This window comes from Triticum aestivum, chromosome 2B (genome assembly GCF_018294505.1).
Source record: "Triticum aestivum cultivar Chinese Spring chromosome 2B, IWGSC CS RefSeq v2.1, whole genome shotgun sequence".
In the NCBI taxonomy this organism is placed as follows: Eukaryota; Viridiplantae; Streptophyta; class Magnoliopsida; order Poales; family Poaceae; genus Triticum; species Triticum aestivum.
This window is the reverse complement of record NC_057798.1, coordinates 142,353,938-142,381,466: the sequence shown is the minus strand read 5'-3', so window position 1 is coordinate 142,381,466 and position 27,529 is coordinate 142,353,938. Positions and strand designations below refer to the sequence as shown.

Below are 27,529 nucleotides of genomic sequence, written 5' to 3'. Positions count from 1 at the left end.
CAATGAAGCCCCCGCTCACTTAGCTCGGCTCCTGCTTTACTCGCTCACTTAGCAATTTTTTCCCGCTCGCTCCAGTACTATCTTGTAAGCCGTCTATCTTTTTCTGAAAAAATTCATTAAATCACAATATGTTCATGGATTGTAAAAAACGTTGGATTATTATAAGCATTGCAAAATTTTAAAACCATGAATATTTTTCAAAAATGGTTAGAAATTTCAAATATTAATTAATTTCATTTTTTCATAAAGTTGAAAAAGATCACAAATTTAGAAAATGTTCACAAACTTTAAATATGTTCATAAAATTTAAAAATATTTATGAATTTTTAAAAATATTTGGGAATTTTCGAAAATATTCATAATTTCTGTAATGCTTGCGAATTTTAATAAATGTTCATGAATTAAAATCTGAAAAGTAAAACTGAAAATAGAAAAGAGAATACCCAAAAGAACAGACAAAAACCCTCAACCGACCCACACCTTTACAGGCAGGCCCTGCAACCCCTACGGCCCTCGACGCACCAAAAAGCTTCAAATCTAGGGAGCTTTGTATCTTAGTAGATATAGATCAATTAGAAATAATAGTACTCCCTCCGTCCGAAAATACTTGTCATCAAAATAAACAAAATGATATGTATCTAGACGTATTTTAGTTCTAGATACATCCTTGGACGGAGATAAATCCGGAAATACGTTTAGATACATCTCATTTTGTTTATTTTGATGATAAGTATTTCCGGACGGAGGGAGTACATGACACCGGAATGTACATGTGTCCCCTGACAACAGTTATGACTATGATGAGAGACACTTTCCTGGATTTGGCCTACATATGTACTCCCTCCGTTCCAAAATAGATGACCCAACTTTGTACTAAAGTTAGTATAAAGTTGGGTCATCTATTTTGGAACGGAGGGAGTATTAGTGTGCTTGGTCATGATAATTTACTTTTGTATACTGTTTTGTTCAATTCTAGCTACAAGGGCTGGACAACGGGTTTGGCGACCAATTCATGCACATGGCAGCAGGTTTTTTCTACGTCAGTTGAACATATCTACCCGTGCACGTACATAGTAGAAATGAGAACAGGCTTTGACTTTTGTACAACCGGGCCGATACAACTGGCAAAGCTGGATTTAGAATAGCGCAAGTAGCTATTAACATACTATAATATGCTAACATTCTCAATTAATCATTTCGGTTAATTGACTTGGTGCAGCTTTAGTGGGTTGCATAACTTAAGACTGCACGATCGTGCGGATCAATAGCTGCTCCATTGCTCGCCATCGCGCGCGCAGCAATGGCGGACGTCCACGCGGAGCACCGCATACAGATGCCGGCACCGGCGGCTCATGGCGGCATGTCCGCCACGCCGGAGAAAATGCTGAATCGCTTCGTGCACTTCGTCGCTCTGGTTGAAAGAGTTGGCAACGCGCTGGGCACGCTGGCATTCACGTGGGCAACCGTCGTCGTGCTCGGCGGCTACACGGCCAAGCTCCGCCGAAAGGATGATTTCTGGTTTACGGTAACCATTGTTTCCCTAGAAGCCGTCAGGTAACGCGGCTACATATTGCAATAAATTCTTCTGTTTCTTTCTTTCTTTCTTTCTTTCTCGAGGAAGAAGTAATATGATGGGTGGCCTTTGCTGCCATTCTCTCCTATCAAGTGAAACAAAAGTACAAAACATAGTGCAGCAATGGCAAACAAAAAGGAAAAGTGATCCAGTAGATAGTTTAGCTTGTTTCCTTCTTTCTTTGAGGAACAAAGCCAAAAACTAATGAGTCCACAGGCATGCAGAGGACTCCCCAAACATCTCAAAACTACAAAGGGAGCTCAGGCTCGCTTGCTCGTTTTATCCAAACCTAATCAAGCCATTAACATGATGTATTGGATCAGTTTGCAGGAATGTGTATATGTTGGTATATGCAAAAATTGGTAGGAGAGAACAATCGAGTTTGTTAAACCGTACAAAATTCTATGCTGGCGCGGAATTACCCGGTGGATCTTTACCACCCACAACCATGTGCCATTAGAGCATCTCTAATCTATGCCCAAAAGTTTACTCCAGAAAGTTAAAGTTCAAATTTTTTGGCCACTAAAGGTGATGCAATTTTTATTTTTATTTTTTTTTAGAAAGAGGTGATGCAATTTAATGCATGTCCAAATGTTACCTCCCAGGCTCCCAATAATACGGGACCCAAACCATCACCCCACTCACTCAAAAACAGCTCCACAACATATCTTCCCACCACCTCCCTCAATCTAGGCCTGCAATTTATGTGAGAGACGGCTTCGTCACCAAAAATAATTGGATTTAAAAGGCTTTTGGGGATCGACCAGATAGATGTTTTCCCTAAAAATGCCAGTTTTAGTGAGTTGGAGCTTTTTGGGGGTTCGATTAGAGATACTCTTACTTTTTCATTGTTGTGATTAATTTGTGAAAAAAAAACAGATTTATCTATCTTCATGCTACACACACATATACATGCTATATATGGTACAGGGGCCACACACAAAATCCAAAACTTCCATCAAGATGGATGATAGATATCTATCATTCCCATTCAGTCATATGCTGACTACAACCCTTAACTCTTGGACCTTTTGTTAGACAATCAGCTTGTTCCCCGGAGGTTGCACGACTCAACTTGAAGGTTCCCTCATCAAGTGTCTCTTTGGTAAAGAAAAGATCTATCTCCACATGTTTTTTCATGCCGTCTGAATTGGGTTGTTTTAAATATTAATTGTTGAATTGTTGTAACACCAAGGTCCACTCCTTAGGTTTCTTACCCAAAGCATCTCACTCTTTTTTTTAGATAAAAGGCATACGCCCGACTTTATAAATAATGTCATCAGGCAGAGTAGCACAACCAGCAAACCAAGCAACCACAGTAACAGGGCAGGCGAAAGAAAATGAGTTCTAATACATGGCTATCAAGCCAAACATGGCACCCAGGCCAGGGATAGGACGAGAGGAAGGAATCGCCAGGGTCTAAGAAGCTTCACGTTGTCTGCGTGCCAAGGAAGAAGCCGTAGCCCGAATCTTGGACGACATAGTATCGAAGGCCTCGTGATCAGCATCCCTAGTCAATGATCTCCACTGGTGCAAGAATATGCCAGTTTTAAATAAGCAATCAACAGGATTAGCCGGGAAGATATGCCCGATGTTAAACTTGTTTCTAGTAGTCCACAACGACCAATAAATCCTGCAAACCCCACCTAGAAAACCCGTTTTGAATTCCCAGATAAGCCGCTGACCAGGGCCTTAAGCTCCTCGAAAGAAGAAGGATTCCAAGACACTTGGAGCCAGGAACGGATACAACACCAAACAAATTTAGCCAAGGAGCACCGGAAGAAAATGTGCTTCGTGTTTTCAAGTTCCCCACACAAGGCGCATCTATCCGAACCAGGGCCGTTCGTTTTTTGGATTTGGTCCGCCGCGGGAAGCTTCCCACGGAAAGCTTGCCACAGAAAATTTTTGATCTTAGGGGGGACGCGGGCATTCCATATGCACTTGAACATGGAAGTAGGAGAGCCCGAACTCAATTTGGCATACAGGGACTTAACTGAAAAGCAACCAAAGGTAGAGTGAGGCCAGACCACCGAGTCCGCTTCCTCTGAGAGCAAAGGGAAGCAAGCAGTAAGACGGTGCCAATTTTCCAACTCTTTAGGAGAGATCGTCCTTCGAAGGTCCAAGTCCCAATGATTCACCGAGAGCTCGAAGATGGAGATCTCCCGGTCAGGACAATAAGAAAACAGAATCAGGAATGTCACCGCAAGAGTGGCATCCCCACGCCACCAATCTAACCAAAAGCGAGTAGATTTACCATTCCAGACTACAAATTTGACCAGGGACTCGAAAAATGGGTGCACTTTTGACGAGATCTTGCCAGAATTGGGAGCCGCCTGAGGCCGGCGCAAACATGGGGCTAGACTCAGGGAAGTATTTAGCTTTGAGAATGCTAAGCCACAGTGGGGCCTCCGAAGAGGACATGATTTTCCACCACCACTTGATGATGAGGCATTTGTTCATGACGGCAGTGTTAATAATGCCCAACCCTCCAAGGTTTTTAGGTCTGCAAATAAGCTTCCATTTCACCATCCTATATTTGCGCTTGTTGTCCGCCGAGTTCCAGTAGAAAGCACCACTATGTTTGTCAAACCCAGTGTGGATCCCTCCCGAAAGGAGGTAAAAGCCCATCAAGAACATGGGGAGGGAGGAGAGGTAGGCGTTGATTAAGGCAACCTTGCCAGCTTGGGTGTTGTAACGGCCTCTCCATGCAACACCCGGTTGCCCACCTTCGAGACCACCGGGGCAAAATCTTTAGCCAACAATTTGTGGGGGGGGGGGGGGGGGGGATCGGGAGGCCAAGGTATTTGAAAGGGAAAGAGTCCATGGAGCAATTTAATAGATGAGCAACTCGAAGAGCCTCAGAGTCCGAGACCCAAGTAACAATAACTTCACTCTTGGCAAAATTAATCTTGAGACCAGAAAGTTCCTCGGAGCAAAGGAGAAGGAACTTCAAGTGAGCCACACTTTCCTCGTTAAGTTCAATCATAATGATGGATCGTCCGCATATTGGAGATGGGATATGCCATTAGGAGCAAGATGGGAGCTGACAGTGGTTATATGGCCAGCAACCGCGGCCTGAGTCAAGATGTGGGAAAGTGAGTCAGCCACGAAATTAAAGAGCAAAGGGGAAGCCGGGTCACGCTGCCTCAGGCCCCTGCCATTGGCGAAGAAGTTACTAATATTCCCATTCACCGAAACCGCAGTGTGGCCACCCATGACCAACTGCAAAAGTCTGTGTACCACAGCCCCGTCAAAGCCCTTGGCCAGTAGCACCTGACGAAGAAAACTCCAACTAACCAAATCGTAAGCTTTCTCGAAATCTAGCTTTAAAATCACCGCTTTAGTGCCACGAACACGCATGGTCATGTACGATCTCATGCAAATAGAGGATGCCATCCAGGATGAACCTGCCTTTGACAAAGGCCGACTGGAAAGGACTTAGGGTCTGGTGAGCAATGGGGAAAAGCCTAGTAGCAAAGCCTTTTGCCGGAAATTTAGCAAGATTGTTGATGAGGGCTATAGGTCTAAACTGAGAAATCTTATCAGCCCTTTTAACTTTAAGTATGAAAGTGAGGACAGTATAATTTAAGCGAGAGATATCCACGGTTCCCAACGAGAAGCCTTGGAAGTCAACTTGACAATGCCATGTACTCTACCTCGACAACAGATCAAGCCACAACTTACTCTTTCCTGCGTTGCCATGACGACGGCAAATTGAGCCACAACTGACTATTTGTTGCTTCGCCATGAAAAGACACAATAACCCGATGATGATTTTTTATTATCTAAACGGTTAGCCAATCAGCATCTATATTCAAGTGCACATTGGCCTTGAACCTTAGACATCTTCCAGGATTCCCTTTTCGATAGTGCAAAATTGGCGTGTTGCCTGCCCACTTCTTGGGTTGTGCATCTAGTGACTTAGAGCATCTCCAGCCGTTCGGCGCCCTCAGAGATTGAAATAGCGCCTCCTGGGCTAGCCGGCGCTATTTTTGTCATGGGGGCGCTTGGGTTCCCAACCGCCGCCTCAAGTTTGGCCCCAGACGAAGCTGTTTTTTGAAATGCAAATTCTGCTATATTTGGAAGAAAATGACATGAATTTGGACGCAATTCAGACGGTTTTCATTCATATTTATAAAATTTTAAAGACATAATTAAAAAACAAAAAAGCTACACCGCTATCATCGTCCCGATCCTACTACATGCCAAGGAGCTTGTAGAAGGCGGTGTAGTCGCCGCCGTCGTAGTCGTCGTCATCGCCGTCCTGCACGCCACCGCCGCCATCCTTGTTGCAGCCCTGTCCTGGGTCACCGATGCGGATGGGGTTGATCGGCGCCGGCGCCTCCTCGTCGATGTCGTCGAGGACGACGACACCGCCCTCGTCACGGCCGGAACGCCGAGCGATGATCTCCTCCAGGGTGCAACGCTGGTGCTCCATCTCCTCCCGCACGTAGTCGTCCCGCGCCCATTTCAGGGCGGTTTCAAGGTCGGCGGCCATGTCGACGTGCTCCTGCTTAACGACCACGGGCGGCGTCGTGGGCTCCTTCCTCGGCTTGACCAGGCAAAGATGGCCGCAGGGAGAAGGTGAAGGTTGGCCCTCATTTATGATGAGGCTGCAGTCGTGGCTGCGCCGGTGCTCCGGCGTCTCCTGGGGCTCGGCCTTGACGACGACGAGCGGCGTCGTTGTGCCGGAGGAGTGGGAGCCCGAGGACGAGGAGGACGCCCCGCCATGCGCCTCGGCAGCCACGAGCTGCCGCTCCGGCGCGAGAAAGACGGCGCCAGGTACTCCAACGGCGGTGAGTTGCCGCCCTCGATGTGCTCGACGACGGCGTGGAGCGTGCGCCCGTGGACGCCCCACCACTGACGGCGGTCGTCGGAGTTGTGGTGCCCCCTTGGTTCCCGAGCGCCGTTTGTGGAGGCAAGCTGGTCAGCATGGCGGCGCTGGAAGTACGTCGTCCACAGAGTGTGGTTGTCGGGGGCGTACTTCAGCTGCCGCCACGCTTCCTCCGGCAGTGCCGACCGGATCCGCGCGATCTTGTCACGGCGTTCAGCGCCGGAGGGCGGCGGGGGCACGGGGACGCCTCCGGCGCTGAGCCTCCACGCGCCCAGCACGCGCATGTCAGGCGGCACTGGGTAGTCAGCCTCGTGTGGAGGCGCGCCTCCCATTCGTGCAGATGGCGGGGGCCGAAGCCGTTGGCCGCGGCTCCGTCGATGGGGACCCTATCGGCCATCTGTGAAGGAGGAGAGGGGGCGAAGAAGGGCGCCGAGGGAAAGAAGGTGGTTGGCGGCGAGAAAGAGATGGCTGTGGAGACGGGTGTGCGACCAGCGGTGACAAAGGGCAGTTTTTATAGTGGTGAGAGGGCGGCAGCAGTGCAGACGCGTGGCGGGAAGGGGCGGGACGCGCGACAGCTCGCCTTCACTGCGCCGCCCGTGATCAATGGAAGGCTGACCAGCAGTAGCCTTGGCATTGATTCGCACGGAAGCCGAGGCAATGAGACGAAGACGATGGTGCAGTCACTGACTCGACAGGCCCACGGGGTGAGAATCTGGCGCAGGAAGTTTTGGCGCGTTTTTCCTACCCCCGACGCCCCGGTCGGCCCCCAGTGCGCTGGGTTTGGTTTGGGTCCACCAGCATCAATTTCAGACTAACCGACGAAATTTGGGCTCCTGGGAATGCGACTGGGCCATTTTTTCGAGCCGACGATGCGGAAGGGGGCATGAGGGGCCTGTTGGGGACGAGTGGAGATGCTCTTACCACACTCACTGCATAGAATACGCTAATTCTCACCTGACACAAATGGATGAGTCGGCCTACAATTTGTTGATGGCTCTTTCTATTAAACGGGCCTTCAGATTGCGCACACAATTGATGATTTTGCTTGATAGGAGTTGAAGTAGATCATGCCACAATAATTGGCCCCAAGGACGGCACTCATGAGGACCATCTACGAGATAAGACTAACCATAGTGAGATTAGGAGTAACATAGGTGGTAACATCATACACATCTAGATAAAAAAGATGATATGGCACGCAATTAATGAAGAAAGAGAGGCATGTAGTAACAACCAGCCTGAGTAAATCACACATACCAACGCAAAATGAGTTTAGGCTGTTCGTAATGGGAGTATCATAAATAGTATTATGCATGCCAACTAAGCAATATTGATGAGGTGGCATAGAATTAAATGAAAAAAAAAGATAGTTGAGTATCATATCATGATACTGTATCATATTAAATGATGTACTACTTTGTGTCATGCATGGTAATAAATATAGTCATCTATGATACCCACATATGATACTAGGCATTACAGATGTAGTATCATACACTAGTAACATATGCATGATACTAGTACTCCCTCCGTTTTTATTTACTCCGCGCATTAGCTTTGATCAAAGTCAAACTTTGTAAACTTTGAAAAACTTTATAGACAAAAATATTAACATATACAATAACAAATCAGCACCAATAGATTCATTATCAAATGTACTTCCACATCATATAGATTTGTTATGATAAATATTTATATTTTTTTCTATAAATTTGGTCAAACTTTAGGAAGTTTGGCTTTAATCAACTCTAATATACGGAGTAAATAAAAACGAAGGGAGTACATGATACTCTCCATTACAACCAACCTTATAGCCTAATAAATGAAGCGTTGTATGACACCATACATATGTTACTCCTCATTATAGAGGTAGTGACATAGACTTGTAACATCTGCATGTTACTAGTCTAAGTTACTCTCACTATGGCTAATAAATGAGTGGTGAAGGCTTCATCCATGATTGGAATAACGTCCGGCTCTGCCACTAGACTTTCACGAGGAGACAACGCCATGGTTCCCGCATGTATGGCGTTCTGAGTGATATTCTTAGTGAACTCGAGGATGGTGGAAAGGTTTGTTGGAGCCTTAGATCCAGAAAGGACAGGGATCGAAATGAGCAAGTTGGGGATGCAAGCGAAAGGGGAAAGGAGAAGGCAATGTAAGGTTCCACGGAAGGTTCCTAAGGTATATAATCACCGGCCACATGTTTGATTGGGTGCAAGCGTGGTCGAGTTCTCCTCTGTTGCCCCTTCGACTCCTCCGGCATGGCGTACAGCTCGTGCAGGTCTCCGTCTACGTATGCCCGGTGCTGGCAACACCGACGCGTGCTTTTCTTTCTGATGTGTTCACATGTCTGGCAAGCCTGGAGCGGCCCATCATCAACATCGACTCCGTCTGTCTTCGTATGTCCGGTGCTAGTAACACCGATCCGTGCCTTCGTCCATGTTGTATCCCCGGGCTTGGCAAACCCGGCGCGATGCCTCGTCAACAACGTCTTCTTCCCGACGCACCACTACTTCGATACCACTGCGCCCATGACTAACTCGGTGCTTCCTTGTGCCCGTGGTTTCACGAGTACTTCCTCGACACCGGCCACCCCGACTCGACATCAACCACGGTGTTCTTTGCACGGCTACCTCGATCATGGTTACACCATCCTACGTTCTTGGCTACCTCGACATTGGCACAAAGGCTACCATCTTGCTTGAACAACCTCATCGGTTTCCACTCCAGCCACGACTCCGTGATACATCGACCATTACGACTGGGGATGGGGGGGGGGAGGGATGTCCATCGGTTTACATTTGGATTCTTCTCCAGTCTCACTGTCTGCGTTGCTACCGTTGTGACTGCGGGGGGATGTTAGTATCGTAATTAGATTGGAAACATAGGATAGACTATAAAGTATTCTGGCTTGTCTTGTACTTCAAAAAGATCATGTACTTCTATATATGCCCATTCTATATATATGCCCACAAGGCTCAAGCAATAAACATCAAACACTTTTTGCGAAATAGTAAACTCATCCTTGACAAAGATCATTTCAAAAGGAGTGTTCATCACAAGTACTCTTGATGTCATTCAATTGATGAGATAAGTAGTTGTCATAATTAATTGCTTCACTCCGCAAGAATTTAGGCACATTCATAATAAACATAAGTGATCGAGCTACCTCTAGCGTATGTCGATTTTTTTACTTTTGGCTACTCGTTCTATGGATATATGCCGGACATGAAGTTTGATCAAGTATTCCCTTTTTCGAAAGAAAATTGCCAAATTCATTATTCACATACTTGCACATTACCTGTCCTAATAATTTGAATACTAATACTGAAATAAATTTGGATATACATATAGGAGTCCTTGAAACATTTAAGCACCTCACCCTTTTTTGTTTCATGAGATATATCCAAGTCATACAAGAGCAACAATGAGTAAAATGTCAAAAAATATTTCATTCTACTAATAGAGACCACAAGAGAAGTTTAAACATCGGAGTCGATCAACACAAAGGTGAAGTGCTTTGAAGTCCATGACTCGTATATCCTTGTGTGTTTTCCGTACTCACATGCATCACACACAAGCTTTCCTTTACCCACCTTTCATATCTTACTCATTGTATCAAAGGACACATGACCCAATCCACAATGTTGAAATATCACCCGCCTCATCATCACTAGGGGATTGAACAATGCTTAATCATTCTCCTATCGACCTGGTACCATAGTCCCTTATGTCTAACACCGACCGCAAGCCTCCTTAGAGTCTTCTTCTCCTCAATTAGACAACTGTATCAGTCAGCAATGACTCAACAATCAACCTCACCTCATCGTCACTTGCAAAAACTGTTAGAGGAGTGAAGGATGCTTCATTAGTCTCTTGTCTATCTGGTAACATAGTCCAGTATGTCTGACACCGACCCCAAGCCTCCTTCAAGTCTTCCTCTCCTCAATTAGACAATTGTATCGGTTAGCAATGACTCGACAATCAACCTCACCTCATCGTCACTTGCAACAACTGTTAGAGGAGTGAACTTGCTTCATCAGTCTCCTGTCTATCTAGGTACTATAGTCCCTTATGTCTGACGCCGACCCCCACCCTCCTTCCAGTCTTCCTCTCGAAGATTAGACAACTGTATTGGTCAGCAATGATTCGACAATCAATATCATCAACCAAGGAGCTCCTAGATACCTAACAAACCGAAAATGATGAAATATACAAGATTGAATATAATGGCAGGGTGCATTTTACAGTACCGAACCCTTTGATAGGTTGGTAACATTTTGGATATTTATTTATCCATGGGTGGATCTAGAGCATATGATGCAAACTCCGCCGGCTCATGACAACTCCTCGGCTGAGATTGGGAGTACCTAATTAGATCATTTTTGCAGTTGGTCCTATTCTTCTCTTCGAGCAATTGAACCAATTTCTCATGTACTTCGTCCTTCCCAAAATATTAGGAGTTATGGACTTTTTCTGGTCTTCGATGCACAACTTTGACAATGAATATCATTTATAACATTTCTAAAGAATTAGTATAAATATGTATTAAATAAAACTATTTTACTGGACAAATATGATGATACCATTTATACACGCTAGATCCATATAACATTAAAGACCGTGCAAAGTCAAGCGTACCTTATAGTTTGGGAAGGATGGAGTAGCTTCTTAGTCTGTTCTCCTACATGCGTATAACACCACCTGCACACCATGCCCTGTACCTCACATCTCAATGAGCAGCCTAACACAACAGTTCACTTCGATTTCTCTTTGCTCCTCACAGCAAACTACAGGGAGCACAACAGCACCAGCAACTACTCTCTCCTCTGTTCTCAATCTGCTTGGAGCTTGTTTCACTTTCGTTGAAGCTGCAACAAACCCAGTTGATACTCACCCCCTCCCTGCTCGCACACACACCGCTCCAGGGACTTCTCTTCTCGTACACAGCAAGCAGACTCAGTCTAATACAGTACTTCCTTTTCCTTTCTCACAGTCACACGGTTCACCTAAAATGTACTCCCTCCGTCCGGAAATACTTGTCATCAAAATGAACAAAAGGGGATGTATCTAGACGTATTTTAGTTCTAAATACATCCCTTTTTATTCATTTTGATGACAAGTATTTTCGGACGGAGGGAGTACTATCCAGCAAATGTTCCCTCCTGCTGCTGTTGGACTCCTCTTCTCTGCTCTTTCTCTCTGCTGCAGGACAATAGCAGCAGCGATCCCGAGAGCAGCGTTGCAAAGGACGGGCTCCATGGAGTCCGTTTTTCAAAAAAAAAATCAAAATATATTTAAAAGTTTCCAAAAATGTCTTTTTTTTCTATAAATACATATGCATGTTCTCCGGGTAGTATAAAGTTTTATCAACTAATTTGATTATTTGCATGCTACACAAAAAAGGCAGATATATGTCCCAAAAACAAAAAAGAAAAGGCCTATTTTCTCCATGCATTTGTCTTTTTTATGTACTCCCTCCGTTTCTAAATATAAGTTTTTTTTAGAGATTCCACTAAAAACGACGTACGGATGTATATAGACATATTTTAGAGTGTAGATTCACTCATTTTGCTCCGTATGTAGTCCATAGTGTTATCTCTAAAAAGACTTACATTTAGGAACGGAGGAAGTACATCACATATTAACACATATGTTTATGAAATTTTATACATGTAATAGTACAAACATATGTCTATGTGTATACTTCTTTTCAGATTTTTCTGAGATGTGAAAAAATATTTCGTTGAAAGAAAAATAAAGAGCTCTATGGAGCTCGGTTGCTGCTTGCACTTTTGGCAGCGATCCCCTTCTGTCCCCTCCAGACCATCAGAAGCAGCGCTCGTGTTGGACTTAGACCCCTCTCTCATTGCTCTCTGCTACATGCCACTGATCCCCCCACACTCAGCGCGACGGTTCCGGTCGTGCAGCTCATCGTCCTTTCACCACGCGCACATCCCCTTGTCCACTTCCCTTTGCCTGAAGCTCCACTGCGGGCTGTGATTCACCATAAGGCCACCACCAGCACCAACTTCTTGCTCCGATATCATGTGGTTAATTTGGGAAAAATGTAGAATTCTCTCTTCTTACATGATGCTACACACATATACATACTATGATACTCCCTCCATTTTTATATACAAGGCCACTATGGAATATACATTTTACATCTATATAAGGCCACCAACAGTAATCGAGACAAATTTAATGATATTTTCTCGTACTAACAACTTGTTTAGTACTTGCATGCATGCAGTCATAATGACAGACAGCTACTTTCTCCACTCAGTTTCTTTGCATGCATGCAGAGTATTAATGATCCCAGTAAACAAGAAAAACAGTTGACTTGTAAAGCAGGCATTAAATTTTACATTGGTACCTCTAATCCGAGTTTGTGGCCTTGTATACAAAAATGGAGGGAGTACATGGGCTACACACATTGACACATAACCCAACAAACTTCTTTATCAACCCCCTCTGGCCTTCCAGTGTGACCATTTCTTGTCCCTAAAAACACCATGTCTGAAATATGAATTTCTTGGGAGAAATCCTCTTCGCTTCTGGCTAGAAGCATGATGTCTGAATGTTCCATTTATTCACCTTTTAAGACTGATGACCTCAGTTCCGGATGTTCAATACAGTTGTTCCACTATACGTATTGCCCAAAATGCAGATATTCTATAGGTTTTGTATTGCCTGACTAGTGGCTGCAGAACAGATTTTTTTGCCCCATGCAGTAAAGCCACCCTTCCCAAATATGTATCGCCCTGCAGACATTATGGAGGCTAGTACCCTCAAAAGAGATCATCTCCACCTCTGGTAGGTTATTATTCTTATGTTGCTGAAGATGTGTATCTTCCTCTCCTTCAGACGTTCCATGAATGCAACGTGAACAGGATGGCTGCTTCGGGCTCAGCAATTGCCAATAAAGACACTTCCAGAACTCTCCACTCCCGACATTCATCCACAGAATGCAAATTTTGAAGCCAATACTTGAGCGTATTGTTTGATATCCTATCAAAGCTAATCCACACACACAAAAAAAATCCACTGCGAACCCGACATCCAGTGCTCAAAACCTCGGAGATAAATAACCCGAAGTCCAAACAGGGAACAAGAATTTTCCATCGGCACATGCCTTCTACATTGATTGCAGTCCGAAGGGCCCAAAACGTGGCTGCAAGCCTTCAGAATAAGTAAATTTACCCCTGTCGGAGCCATGTCAACCCATCAATACTGACTCAAACAAAATACAGTTTGTCTAATTCACATCTAGATGTTTTTTAAAGATGTCACATCTAAGCTTTCACAAATATATAATGCAGCAACAAGAAACAAAAAAAAAACTAGGACAAAGAAAAAGACAACAAACAGAGTGGACATCAGCTCCTAGACAGACCCAACAAAATATATATGGAAACAACTTATCCCCAGTTTACATGTTTTGCACTCAAAGTCTAGAGCTGTGTTCAAATCTTGTCAGGGTGATTTTGTCAGGACCCAACTGATGAACTGCAGCGTTTCAGTTAAGTTTAAACTCCAAGCCGTTGGCGCGAGGCAACGGTGGCCGTCCATCGCCTATCCAACGCTCAATCTTCCCCCATACCGCTTCGCTGGTCGAGAAGCTCCGGATCGCGTCCATACGGCATCGGACGGCTGTCATCATCGCCCGGGTCGCTGTTCACTTTCCGACAAGGACTACAGCGCTCCACTACTGTCATTTTACTTTCTTACCTTTTCCCCCCAACTTGTAAGGCTATAAAGCCAGGATTCCAGTTCGATGGAGGCATAGCGAGAATTGTTAGGGTTTCCCCCTTCCGCCGCCAGTGTTCCTGGCCGGCCTTAGGTTCCTCCTGTTTTGTAAGAACCTGTATGATTCGAACCCCAAATCGAGCTAGTTTGAGTAGAATTCCCTTCCTCGTTTCTGAATGATGAACTTCAGACTCATCCGGGTCTGACAAGTGGTAATCAGAGCTTGGTTCTTCTCCTTGGAGGCGCGAGATCCGGTGCCGAAGTGGAGTTGGAGGCGCCATAAAATCCTCCATTTCTCACCGGTGTTGTTGGGCGGCGGTGGTTCCCCGGCGGCGACTGGTGGCGGAGTGAAATTCGGTACAGGTTTGGGCGCGGGAAAAGGTTGCAGAAACACATTGTTTCTGCGGTAAAATCCCTTCCTCCCTCCCAGATCCGGTGTACTCACGGCGGAGCGGCGCTGGCGGCGGTGCTGGCGGCGGTAGGATCGAAGGCCAAGGTCGGGTTGCAGCTCCAGCTGTGGTAAAATTCCTCCCTTCGCCGGCTGATCACGCGCAGTGAGGTTACTAAGCTCCCTGCTAGTTGTAAAAACCCTCCCTGCAGTCTTCGTGCTAGCATGACAGGCCCTGATAACTCCTCCTCCACGGAGAACTTGGAGTTCCAATCATTGCAACTGGATGTCAAAACCCTGCAGCGGAACAGAGAAACTGACAGACAAGACTTTGAAGATTTCAGAGACCATGTTGCCACAAATTTTCAAACCTTGCAGAAAACCTTGGGCGAACTACAGGGCTCTTTGAACAGCTTCATTGCAGGTTTTCCCAAACCCAGGGAAACTCCTCCCAACCCCAAGATGTTGCACAAGGTAGTGGCCAACAGCAAACACCCCAAGGTCCAAATCATGCACCAGCCACGGTCCTCCAAACTCCTCCTACAGTTGGATCTGCCAGGTTAGTGGATAAAAACACTGGAAAAGAGCTTAACCTGGATGGCAGCAACCGAGCCCCTTATAGGCATCCTCACTTTGCTGCAAGTAAAAACCCAGTTCCTGAAAACAGAGTTCACACTGCTGTTAACCAAATGCAAAATCCTCAACAGTTAGTTCAGCTGGACCTGGAGCAAGCTGAACAAATCCCACAACAGGAAGCTAGGGGTGCAGTTGGGCAGAGAGATCAGGGGCAAGACAACAGGAGACAACTAGCAATTGTAAAACCAGCCAAGTACAACATTCCTGAATTTGATGGTAGCAGTACAGACGCCTGGATACAAACCATCGAGCTGTATTTTGAAGCTGCTAGAACCCCACTAGAACAGAAAACAGAGATTGCAGTAACATACCTTAAAGGCCCAGCAATTGAATGGTGGAGAGGTACTGGCATTGTACCAAACACCCTGCCATGGTATAGATTCTGTAGGCTCCTGGGTGACAGGTTTGCTGAAACATCTGCTTGTGACAATGTTAGATCTTTCCATGCACTTACCCAAACAGGTTTTGTCAATGATTACATCCTCAAGTTTGAGCAGGCCATGAACTTAATGAGAATAGACAATCCAGCTCTACCCCAAGATTACTACAAGGCCAGCTTTATCTCTGGACTGAATGACAATATACAGCACCATGTACAATGTCATGAGCCTGCTGACTTACAAAAAGCAATTTGGCTTGCCAGAAGAATGGAACAAGCACAACCACAGAAAAGAACTACTGTTCCTACCTCTGTTTTCCAACAAGTGAGAAGGCAGGTGCAGTTTGACCCAGGAAAACCAGGACCCACCAACACAGCTACAGTAATACAACAAGCTAGACTGAAGGACATCTGTTACAAATGCAAAGAGCCTTGGTTTCCAGGCCACAAAAAGGTGTGCAAATTGGCAAATCAAGCACAGATACAAGCACTTCAAGCTGCTTGCCCTGAGGATGCTGAGTTGGTTTACTATACTGAAGCTCAGGATGAAGTTGATGTCCCTCCCCCTGTAGAGAGTGATGATACCCCCCTCCAAATATCTATGCATGCTCTTATGGGTATAAAATCCACAAAGAAGCTCAGTTTTACAGTGACAGTCATGTTAGGTGACACTCCTGCTACTGCACTCATTGATAGTGGCAGTACTGCTACATTCATTACTCCTAAGATTGCTCACCTAGCTAGATGTGCTCTCACTCCTACCAGAAAAAGAAAGGTGGTTGTGGCTAATGGAGATACTCTTTGGTCTGAATTCATTGCCCTACAATGCCCATTTTCTCTGCAAGGAACACACTTCTCCACTGATCTCCGAGTACTACAATTACAGGGTTATGATGTAATCCTGGGAGCAGACTGGATGGCTTCTTTCAGCCCAGTGGAGTTAGATTTTGATGAGATGCATGTCAAAATCACTCTGAAAACTGGTGAAAAGATAATCTTCAAAGATGAAAGCTTACCTTCTGTAGCTGTGGAAGAGTTAGACAATGCAGATACCCTTTTAGAGGAACCTGTTTGTGGAGCTGTTCTACTCCTAAACAGAATTGCAGTCCAAGAACCTGTAGACACACTAGTCCCAGCTCCTGTGCAACAGCTTCTGGACAAGTTTTCCCCAGTCTTCAACACTCCAACGGATCTTCCTCCCAGGAGAACTGTAGATCATGCAATACCTTTTACCCCTGAAGCAAAAGTAATTAACCAAAGGCCTTATAGATTACCTCACCACTAGAAAGATGCTATGGAAAGCATCATTAAGGACATGATCAAGACCAAAGTGATTAGAGACAGCTCTAGTCCTTACTCCTCCCCTGCACTCCTTGTTAAAAAGAAGGACATGACTTGGAGGCTAGTCAATGATTTCAGAAAGATTAACCAGCAAACAGTTAAAAACAAGTACCCAATTCCTGTCATAGAAGATCTCTTGGATGAATTGAAGGGTGCCACCGTTTTTACAAAGCTAGATCTCAGAAGTGGTTATCATCAAATCAGAATGCAGGAAGAAGATATTGGAAAGATTGCTTTCAGCACTCATTGTGGCCACTATGAGTATTTGGTTATGCCCTTTGGGTTAACTAATGCTCTTGCTACCTTTCAGCAATTAATGAACACAATTCTAGCTCCATATCTGAGAAAATTTGTGTTGGTCTTCTTTGATGACATCTTAATTTTCAGTAGGAATATGAAAGAACACTTGGCACATCTACAACAGGTCCTGGCAGTATTGCAATCCAATCAGTTGTTTGCAAAATTAAGCAAATGCACTTTTGCACAACCCCAAGTAGAATACTTGGGCCATGTTATCAGAGGGGATGGAGTTGCAACTGACCCTACCAAGATTGAAGCAATAGCCCAGTGGCCCACTCCTGAAAATGTAACTCAATTGAGAAGTTTTCTTGGTCTCACTGGTTACTATAGGAGATTCATCCAAAATTATGGCCTCATCTGCAAACCCCTATTCCAATCCTTGAAAAAGGACAATTTCAAGTGGGAAACTGAGCAACAAGAAGCTTTCAACATATTGAAGCACAAGATGACTCAAGCTCCTGTCCTGGCCCTACCTGATTTCTCTCAGCCTTTTATCTTGGAGACAGATGCTTGCTATGGGGCATGCTAATGCAAGAGGGCAAGCCCATCTCTTACTTCAGCAAGGCCATTGGCCCTAAAGCTGCTGCCCTGTCTACATATGACAAAGAAGCTATGGCCATCATTGAAGCATTAAAGCATTGGAAGCACTATTTTGCAGCTTCTTCCTTGATCATCAGAACTGATCAGCAGAGCTTGAAATATATACAAGAACAAAAGCTAACAGAGGGCATTCAACACAAGTTACTAGTAAAACTTCTGGGCTACAACTTTAAGATTGAATATAAACAGGGCAAGAACAACAAAGTTGTTGATGCTCTTTCTAGGGTGAAGTACAAGTTACACTCACTGGTGGCTAGTCAAGCAAAGCCTGCCTGGATATCTGAGGTCATTTCCAGCTATTCCCAGGACCAAAGATGCAAGGACTTGATATCTCAATTAGCAACTGCTGCTAGTGCTATTCCTAACTATGCCTTGCAACAAGGAATCCTAAGATAACGAATTGTTATTGGCAATAATACTAACCTCAGAAATCAGTTAGTATCTGCCTTGCACAACTCTGAGCTGGGGGGCCACTCTGGCCACAGAGCCACTTACCAGAGAGTTAAACTTCTCTTCCACTGGCCCGGCATGAAACAGTTCATTGTAGATTACATCAAACAATGCCCAACGTGCCAAATCAACAAACCTCAACATTGAAAATACCCTGGACTGCTACAGCCTCTACCTGTTCCAGATTTTGCATGGTGTCACATCAGCATGGATTTTGTTGAGGGCCTTCCCAGTTCCCAAAGCAAAAACATGATTTTAGTGGTTGTGGATAGATTCACAAAATATGGGCATTTTGTCCCACTGCAGCATCCCATCACTGTCCATACTGTGGTTCAAGCTTTCACTAATAATATATTTAAGTTACACGGATTGCCTTCTGTTATTGTCACTGACAGGGACACAATCTTCACTAGCCATCTCTGGCAGGCACTCTTCAAGAAACTGGGCATCAAGCTGCACATGAGCACTTCTTATCATCCTCAATCAGATGGCCAAACGGAAAGGGTCAATCAATGCTTGGAAAATTACTTGAGATGCATGGTTTTCTTACAACCTAAGAAATGGATGAACTGGCTCTCCCTAGCTGAATGGTGGTACAACACCAGCTACCACACCTCTCTGGAAATGACACCTTTCCAGGCACTGTATAACAGACCCCCCAGCATGATCTCTGAAGCAGCCCTTTACCCAGCTGAACAAGTTCAAGATTTCTCATCTGTCCTCACTGCTGAACAAACAGCAGCACAGATCAAGGCAAATCTGTTGAAAGCTCAAACAAGAATGAAGCACTATGCTGACAAAAAGAGATCTGAAAGAACTTTGGAGGTGGGTGATATGGTATATCTCAAACTTCAGCCCTATAGGCACACTACCTTAAGTGTTCATAGATGTCTGAAGCTCCACTCCAAGTATTATGGCCCCTTCCGAGTAATAGAGAAAGTTGGTCCTGTTGCTTACAAATTGCTCTTACCTGAGGGCTGCAAACTGCACCCCACATTCCACGTCAGTCAACTGAAGAAGCACCTAGGGCCACAAGCAATCCCAAACCCCAACCTACCACTCATCAACGCTGAGGGTACTATTCTCCTTGAACCGGAGAAACTGCTTGAAAGAAAGCTTATTCCCAGGACTCAAGGTGATATACAAATAACAGTGGTGCGTTGGCTCATCAAATGGTGTAACATGGACGAGAAAGATGCTACGTGGGAGGACGCAACATTCATACAAAAGGTTTTTCCAGCTTTTCAGCCCTGAGGACTGGTCTGAAGTCGATGGGGGGGAGTTGTCAGGACCCAACTTATGAACTGCAGCGTTTCAGTTAAGTTTAAACTCCCAGCCGTTGGCGCGAGGCAACGGTGGCCGTCCATCGCCTATCCAACGCTCAATCTTCCCCCATACCGCTTCGCTGGTCGAGAAGCTCCGGATCGCGTCCATACGGCATCGGGCGGCTGTCATCATCGCCCGGGTCGCTGTTCACTTTCCGACAAGGACTACAACGCTCCACTACTGTCATTTTACTTTCTTACCTCTTTCCCCCAACTTGTAAGGCTATAAAGCCAGGATTCTAGTTCGATGGAGGCATAGCGAGAATTGTTAGGGTTTCCCCCTTTCGCCGCCAGTGTTCCTGGCCGGCCTTAGGTTCCTCCTGTTTTGTAAGAACTTGTATGATTCGAACCCCAAATCGAGCTAGTTTGAGTAGAATTCCCTTCCTTGTTTCTGAATGATGAACTTCAGACTCATCCGGGTCTGACAGATTTCTGAATTGTTATTGTATTGTCATGTTTGCATTGTGGATTCTATGTAGCCTTTTTGTTTAATTATACTATATATTTATGTGTAGGATGTTCAGCGGCCGCAACAACAACATGGATTATCGACTATTCTTCCGTACCAGAGGTGCTTTCAAGTCTCTTAGCTGGAATGCACTGATCTTGGTGTTATGTTTTTCCGATGTTTTCGTGTGCATGCTGATCTGGAATGAGTATGCGACAATACAACTACCACCTTTTCCCATGGCAATGCTTGCAATTAGCCCTTCTCTATGTCCAGGAGCTGCAAGAATAGTCGTATGCAATCCTCTATGCCGTGCCATGTCATTATGGAGCCCAATTGTTGCAATCATATTGCTTAGTCCCACTGTACTATATAGCTTCGATGAACAGAACATTCACAAACTCAGCTTCAAAAACTCAATCGCCAAGCTGACAATATACCTGATACTATTTGTGATCGTGCTCCTAGTAACAATCAGCAGGCTGCGGTTCCCAGGTATCATGAAACTGGTAGACAAGACTTTCGTCAGCAAAACAATAATCTGGCGTCGGGTTATTCTAAACTTGTGCATGCTAGCTGCGGTAGCAATGTTTGTGTTCACTTTTGAAGGTGCCATCCGGATTGTGATTTTCATGTCACTGATATTACTTGGTCTGGTGAAAATGTTATTCGGCAATCTCCAGTTTCCAGCAGCAGTATTGCGCATCGTGCTGGCACTAATACGCCTCACACGACAAGACTACTATGGTCATGATGAACATGTTGATCAGACAATCCTTGGGGACAAGACAAACCTTGTGCCATCTCTCAATATCTTCTACGGGATGGTGCTTGGCCAGGGAATACTCTACATTGTTGCCTGCATCCTTGATCTCTTTTCATGGATCCTCCTGAGATGCCTCGCCCGTCGTGCTAGATTCAGAGGTCCCCGGGCACTGGAATATGTCAATTTGTACTATGCATATGCCTTTGAGAAATGCATGGAAGGCGCTGTGTTTGCCCGAAACAAGATCAGCCTCATCGCATTTGCAATGGATTCTTTAAAGTCGGACTCACCCAAGATGCAGCTCTATGGACTTCACATGTTGCACATTTTCCTAAAAAATGAGCCGATCAAGGCTAAAGCCATCTCAAAATTAGCGACTTCCACGAAGACTCTAACTCTCTTGTTCAACATGTTGGGCTGGACAAGTGAAGGGGATACAGATATTAGATCATTTGCCGCGAAGGTTGTAGCTGAGCTTGCTGGTAGCCTCCGAGTTATATCTGTCCCTGGGGCAATGCAGCTCATAGCCTCACTTCTTGATACTGTTCACCGGCAGAAAATAAAGGATCCTCTCCTGGACATTGGTAGCCTAGAAGCAAAACAAGATACCCCAATTCAGCAAGTTGCCATGGACGAACAGAGGCCGCCCATGCTTAAATGGTTGAAACAGATGGCAGTATATTGTTTGATTCCAAGGGAGGAGCCATCTAACATGGATGGACAAAACTCATGTACACTGAGATGCTGGAAGCAGATTACCAAATGCTGGTATATTCCAGAGGAGGAGCCATCAACGGACCAGGATCTGCTCCCTGTACTGGGCATGTTAATTCTTGACACTCTTGCTAGCTTTGATATTGAGAACTGTATAGAAATCAACAAAGCAACAGGCCTCGTCTCAAAGATCATAGATTTCACAAGCAACCGAACTGACATGACAAATATTAGTGAGACAGACCAGGCACTGCTGAAAGGTTCATCGTTGAGACTGCTGAGAAGACTTGTAAGTACTCAAGGGAAGTTTGGGGTAACTTTGCGACAGGAGATTTCAGAACACCCCTTCCTTTTGAGCAACCTTGCAGTGATCTTGGAAGACGGTGGGAGCAGCCAAGAACTTAGGGAGCTAACAGCAGAAATTCTCAGAAATATTTCCATGGATGCAAACGCAAGGGACGAGATCGGAAAGAATCGAGTGATCATTAGCGGGTTGATGCATGCATTTCTTAACCGAGAAGCAGCCTCAAGTACATATTCAGACAAGTTACGAAAGGTCGCCGGGCAAGCCCTGGCAGTGCTAGCAATGGACAGTGCCAACAACTGTTCGGTTATGTTAGCCGAACCAGGGTATATATTCATCAAGGAGCTCACATTTATGATCCATGGTGACATGTACAGGTACGTAGCAGCAAGCCTGTTGCGGAGTATGTGCATACATACTCAACCTAAGCTCGGCAACTCAGAACTGAAAGAGATCTCTCACATCTTGCGAGAGGTCAGTCCTGCAAACTTAAGCTACAAGTAAAATTAGAAGCTGAATTATGTACACCTGTTGTTGCAACATTTCCTTTCTCACAAACTTTTAAGGAAAATTGCATGCATTATTTTTCTTCTAACTATGGACATTTCATGGCACGGACATGCACATCATTCATGATATAGTTTATGCCATGCAATTAAGTAATTTCAATGTTGAGAGTAATAAGAAGTAAGAAAAACTGACAAATATATGTAACATAACTAGAGAAATAGATGGCGCTGTGGCATCATCATGGATTAACTATCTATCTACACACACACACACACACACACACACACACACACACACACACACACACACACACACACACACACACACACACACACACACACACACACACACACACACACACACACACACACACACACACACACACACACACACACACACACACACACACACACATATATATAGGTGCAAATGCAGCAAAAGTTTACCATGTTATGTTTACAATAATCAAGGCTTACATCACTTAGCTATTTCCACTATAGGTCTTGGAAGGAATAATGGATGCAGACGGGGCGGAACTAGAGGTCCTTGTTGGCCTTAGTTCACAAATATGTAATGCCATTCCTGGAGACTTTGTGCGAGAACTTGAGCATGGCCAGATTAAAGAAAGATTTATAAACAGACTTGTCTGTGCACTTAACTCAAATATGACACCTGCTGCTCACTGTCCGGGAATCAGGAGGGTGATAGTTGAACATGCCATACACATAATGGAGTGCAATCCTAGCTACACAGACTGTTTTAATGAATGCTGGATGATGGAAGCACTGCTGCGGGTAGAACATACACCTTCAAGGGCTGAAAAGTACAGGTTCTTCATGGGTGATGCAGGACTCATGGAGCACAGCATGCCTCTCTCTGCTCTTGTGGCAAGAGCAAAAGAACTGATGGGCCGTGAGTGGCGACAAGGCATCAGCAGTGTCATGGTCACCTGAACATGCATGTATTTGGAAAATGTTGTACTACTGTCAATTTGCTCAGCATAGTGGTGGGGTATTGTCGTATTGATTGCAATCCAGGGACATCCCATGAATTTTAGTTGATATAAAACAATTGGTTTGTGTTGGCAAGTCTACATTGTGTGCCATAATAAAAGCAATGTAAATAATGGTTGTATTTGCGTTGCAAGACCAAGGAGAAAGAAGATGAGTTTGCTTTGTGATTTCAATGTGAAAATGCCAAGTTACTTGCGCATTGTCGTTGTGTGAGTCTGCTAATTTCTCAACTGGCTAATACTGCTCCTCCTGACTAAGAAAGAACTTCAGTCATGGCTGGGTGGGAGGAGGTTAATTAGAATAACCTGATAGCATGTTAGACTTTCCAACATTGCAAATATTGACATTTCTGCAACTGGCCATTAACTACACGCTACAGAGTACCAATCTCATAAAACCACGAACTGAACGTATTAGTATGATGAACAACGCACACTGCCAAATTCTATTAGTACTACTGATAAGATAACTGTAAAATGAAAAGCGAACATTGTGTGCCATGATGTGAGCAACAAAAATAATGGCTGCAATAGTGTTGTAGAAAGGGCTGTTTTAGAAAGAAGATGAATCCGATTTTCGATTCAATGAGCACCGATTTCAGTTCAGAACTGAAACTCTCCGTCAGTTAGTCTGTTTGCTCAACTGACTAACACTGATACTGGCTAAGAACCATGCAATTTGGTCAGGGATGGGGGAGCCTCGGATTAAACGGTTATGCTTCAGCACGGACTACATAGTGGCACTGTAAATATGAGGTTACTCCAGCAGACCATTACCCAATTACTGAAATTTCTACCAATCTCACAATAAGCAGACGAACTGGTGGAGATTTGTGCAATGATCTATACGACCCACAGTGACCCACGCCTTTTTATTTTAGAAATAGCAGATCTATTCCCAAACTAAAACTTGGCGCCAGACAACTATCGAGGGGGGCGCTCGGGCGAGCCGCGAGCAAATAACCGGAGAATTAAAGGTGCGCAGAGGAAGCGCCAACAATCGGAGGCCAGAAGGCGAGCGCACCTGTCCAATTAGGAAGAGGTGACCTCCAAACGGCTGAGCTGCCCCTTGCGCTGCCGAAGAGGTGATCTCCAAACGGCTGAGCTGCCCCTGCCGCCGCTCTGCGAAAAAAAGGCGGCCAGAAGGAGACACGCCGGGTCGCCGGCGTCGAGCTTGTCGTTTTAGGGGCGGGGATATTTATGTCTCGCCCGCAGCGAGAAATAGAGAGCCCTCGCCTCAAGCGACGCTGTAGTGGGCCGGCTACTTTTGTTTATATTCCAAAAAACAATTAAATATGCATATTTCATAATTACTTTAATTCTTATTTTTAAATGTTAAAAAAATAAAAATTGTTTGTGTCACTCATAAAAATGTTTGTGACATGTTCACATGCTTCAAAACAATGTTCGTGGCATTTAAGAAAATGTTCGCCTGATTTTTTTTAAATGTATCATACAATTTTTAAAAAATGTACATATTTTAAAAAAAAATCACATGTTCCAAAAATATGCGTGACATTTAGTAAGATGTATATATAATGTAATTGTGTACCTTTAGTTCATTTTCGATACGATTAGAGCGAGGCTCGCCGCCGGCTGGAAGGGCCACCTCATGCCGGTGTCGGGATGGCGGGTGTTAGTTCGGTGTGTCCTTTCTGTGATGTCGTCCTTCACGCTCACCATTCTGGTCACTTTGAAGAAATTCATTAAGGACATCGACAGGGTGTGCCGCCGCTTCCTCCATTGGGCTCAAGAGAAGGAGCTCTCCGGCAGCAAATGTGAGGTTAACTGGCAAATTGTCACGTCACTGGTGGATCAAGGTAACCTCGGCATCCCTGACATTACACGCTAAGGCCGCGCTCTGAGGCTTTGCTGGCTTTGGCTGGCCTATAAGCAACCTGACAAGCCTTGGGTTGGAACCGACACTATGTGCAACGAGAAGGACCGTGCGTTGGGCTGGAATTCGAGCTGAGTCGAGCAAGCTCGGCTAGACTCGCTAAAGCTCGTTTCGTTAACGTGCTAGCTCGACTCGATTTGTTACTATAACGAGCTTGAATCCAAAATTGGCTCGACTTGTATAACTCGCGAGCTGGCTCGTTTAGCTTGTTAAACTCGTTAAGGATATGAACATAAAAGCTTACGAATGTGGTAAAAATGATTTCCCGGGAATGTAGAATGTATATATTAAACATGTACAATGTTCACAAACAATTGCAAGCATGTACAAGCTTAACTTACAATTGTCTCTACCATCGGAGTACCATGTACATGACCATTGACCACAATTATCAGCAAGTTAGTAATATATACATGACCAAACAATTTTAATTTTCTCGAATGTCTAGGCGTTGTGTTGGGCGCTTGAGACACAAGGTGCTTGGCTGATTTTTTATACTGAACCTAACGAGTTACACGAGTACTCGTGAGATCGGCTCATTTAACTCGTTCTATAAACGATCTTAAACTAAAGCGTGTCTCGACTTGTTATTCTTCGAGTTCGAGTCCAAGCCGAGTCACAAGCTATTTGTTTAACTCACGAGCTTCAAGCTTTTTTTTTTTTCCGGCCCTAACCGTGCGCCTTCGCCTACACGATCCCCGTTACGATCGGAAATGGGGTGACGGTGAATTTCTGGCACTGCTTGTGGTTGGGCGGCGGCACCCCCTGTGCCTGGTCTATCCAATCCTTTATAAGTTACTATACTAAAGCGGGAAGGCTTAGGTTCTGTTTTTCTTGAATTTTTTTCAAGCTTCTACTGTTCATCTGCATCAATGTCAGTGAATAGTGACAGGTAACAGTATCACCTGTGAACAGTACCCCCCACATGAACAGTTCCCTCAGTGCTACAGTGCTCCCGAGTAATATGACTCTTTTTTTTCCACCGGAGAGAAAAAATACGATCTTTGTTACCAGAAACTGAGATCTTTTTACACATCATTTCTCTCCTTCTCCACCATCGCGTCCCTATATATAGGATTAAAATTTAGGATTTCTCTACACATCATTTCTCTCCACTGGCATACCGACGCAGAGCCGTCTCAGTCGTCTCCTGATCCATTCCGGTGATGGTGTTGCCGAGGCACAAAACAGTAGGTTGAAACAGTATATTTGCATAAACAGTAATTCCTGGGGGAAATAAGTTCTTGACCGATTACTACCCATTTTTACACCATGGCATCGGCGAATAGTTCACTAACAATTACCCGAACAAAAACTGAAACCGTATCCAAATAAATCCATAACTGCTAACCAAAACAATAACCAAAATAAACCAAAACACCAATCCTGAATAACCTGGAACAGAAAAACCAGTGAAACGAAACAACACCTGAATAAATCGAAAACAACAAACCACCCGAATCATAAACCAAAATAGTAACTGAATTGTAACCTATAGCAATACACCCGAATAAACCTAAACAACAACTGCTAACCAAAACAATACCACAAATAAATAGAAACAACAAACCCAAATAACACGGAACTGTATAACCAGTGAAAATGGAACAACAGCTGAATAAACCAAAAAAAACTTAACCCACCCGAGCCGTAAACCGAAACAATAACAAAATTGTAATCTAGAATAGTACACCCGGATAAACCAGAACAACATACGAAAAAAAATATTAATAGGTCAGCCGGTTTGCTTAATTTGTTAAATAATTTAATGTTGGTTATGTGCCTACACAGATCATGGGGTAATGATAGAATTCGTGTTCTCCTTTTCATTTTATTTTATCGCTTAATACATGTTGTTTTCTTGCTTATTTTGATAAAATACGGACGTGAACGATCACGGCGCGGCGTGCGCCGCGCTTCTTCGATGCTAGTAAGGGCATGTACAATGGTTGATAAGATAGTCTTATCTTAAGTTTTGCATGTAAATTAGAGATGACAAGAAAACATATCTACAATGGGTCATCTCTTAGCCTTATCTTCAATAATTAGTTGTTCCTAAAAATATGATGAGACAAATTGTGCTAAGAGATCATCTCTTGTCTTCTCTTAAATAAGATAAGACAAGTCTTCTCTTATGATTTCTCTCTCCTCCACCTCATCATTTATCCTACGTGGCACTTTTAAGATAGAACCATTGTACATGCCCTAATCTCTCAATCAGGAAGAATAGGATGGTGGTGGCTGCGCTGCGTGAGGATCGCTAGGTTCAGGATTTGCATCACAAACAAAGTCAACAC

At 44.5% G+C, this 27,529-nt stretch overlaps 1 protein-coding gene across 1 annotated transcript; it reads left to right on the top strand.

Moving 5' to 3' along the window:
- Window positions 1-21,496: 21,496 nt before the first annotated feature.
- On the top strand, window positions 21,497-25,187 carry LOC123039115 (uncharacterized). The gene is made up of 4 exons (XM_044462401.1): window positions 21,497-22,287; window positions 22,824-23,235; window positions 24,023-24,080; window positions 24,914-25,187. The coding sequence occupies exons 1-4, from the start codon at window positions 21,508-21,510 to the stop codon at window positions 25,185-25,187; spliced, it is 1,524 nt and encodes a 507-aa protein (XP_044318336.1). The 5' UTR covers window positions 21,497-21,507.
- The last annotated feature ends 2,342 nt before the right edge of the window (window positions 25,188-27,529 follow it).

Bases quoted from the DNA above. Each gene is read 5' to 3' on its own strand.
- LOC123039115 (XM_044462401.1), top strand. From the start codon at position 21,508: ATGGATGGACAAAACTCATGTACACTGAGATGCTGGAAGCAGATTACC. The intron at 22,288-22,823 runs GTCAGTCCTGCA...TTTCCACTATAG, and splicing joins TCTCTCACATCTTGCGAGAG to GTCTTGGAAGGAATAATGGA. The intron at 23,236-24,022 runs GTGAGTGGCGAC...CAATTTGGTCAG, and splicing joins AGCAAAAGAACTGATGGGCC to GGATGGGGGAGCCTCGGATT.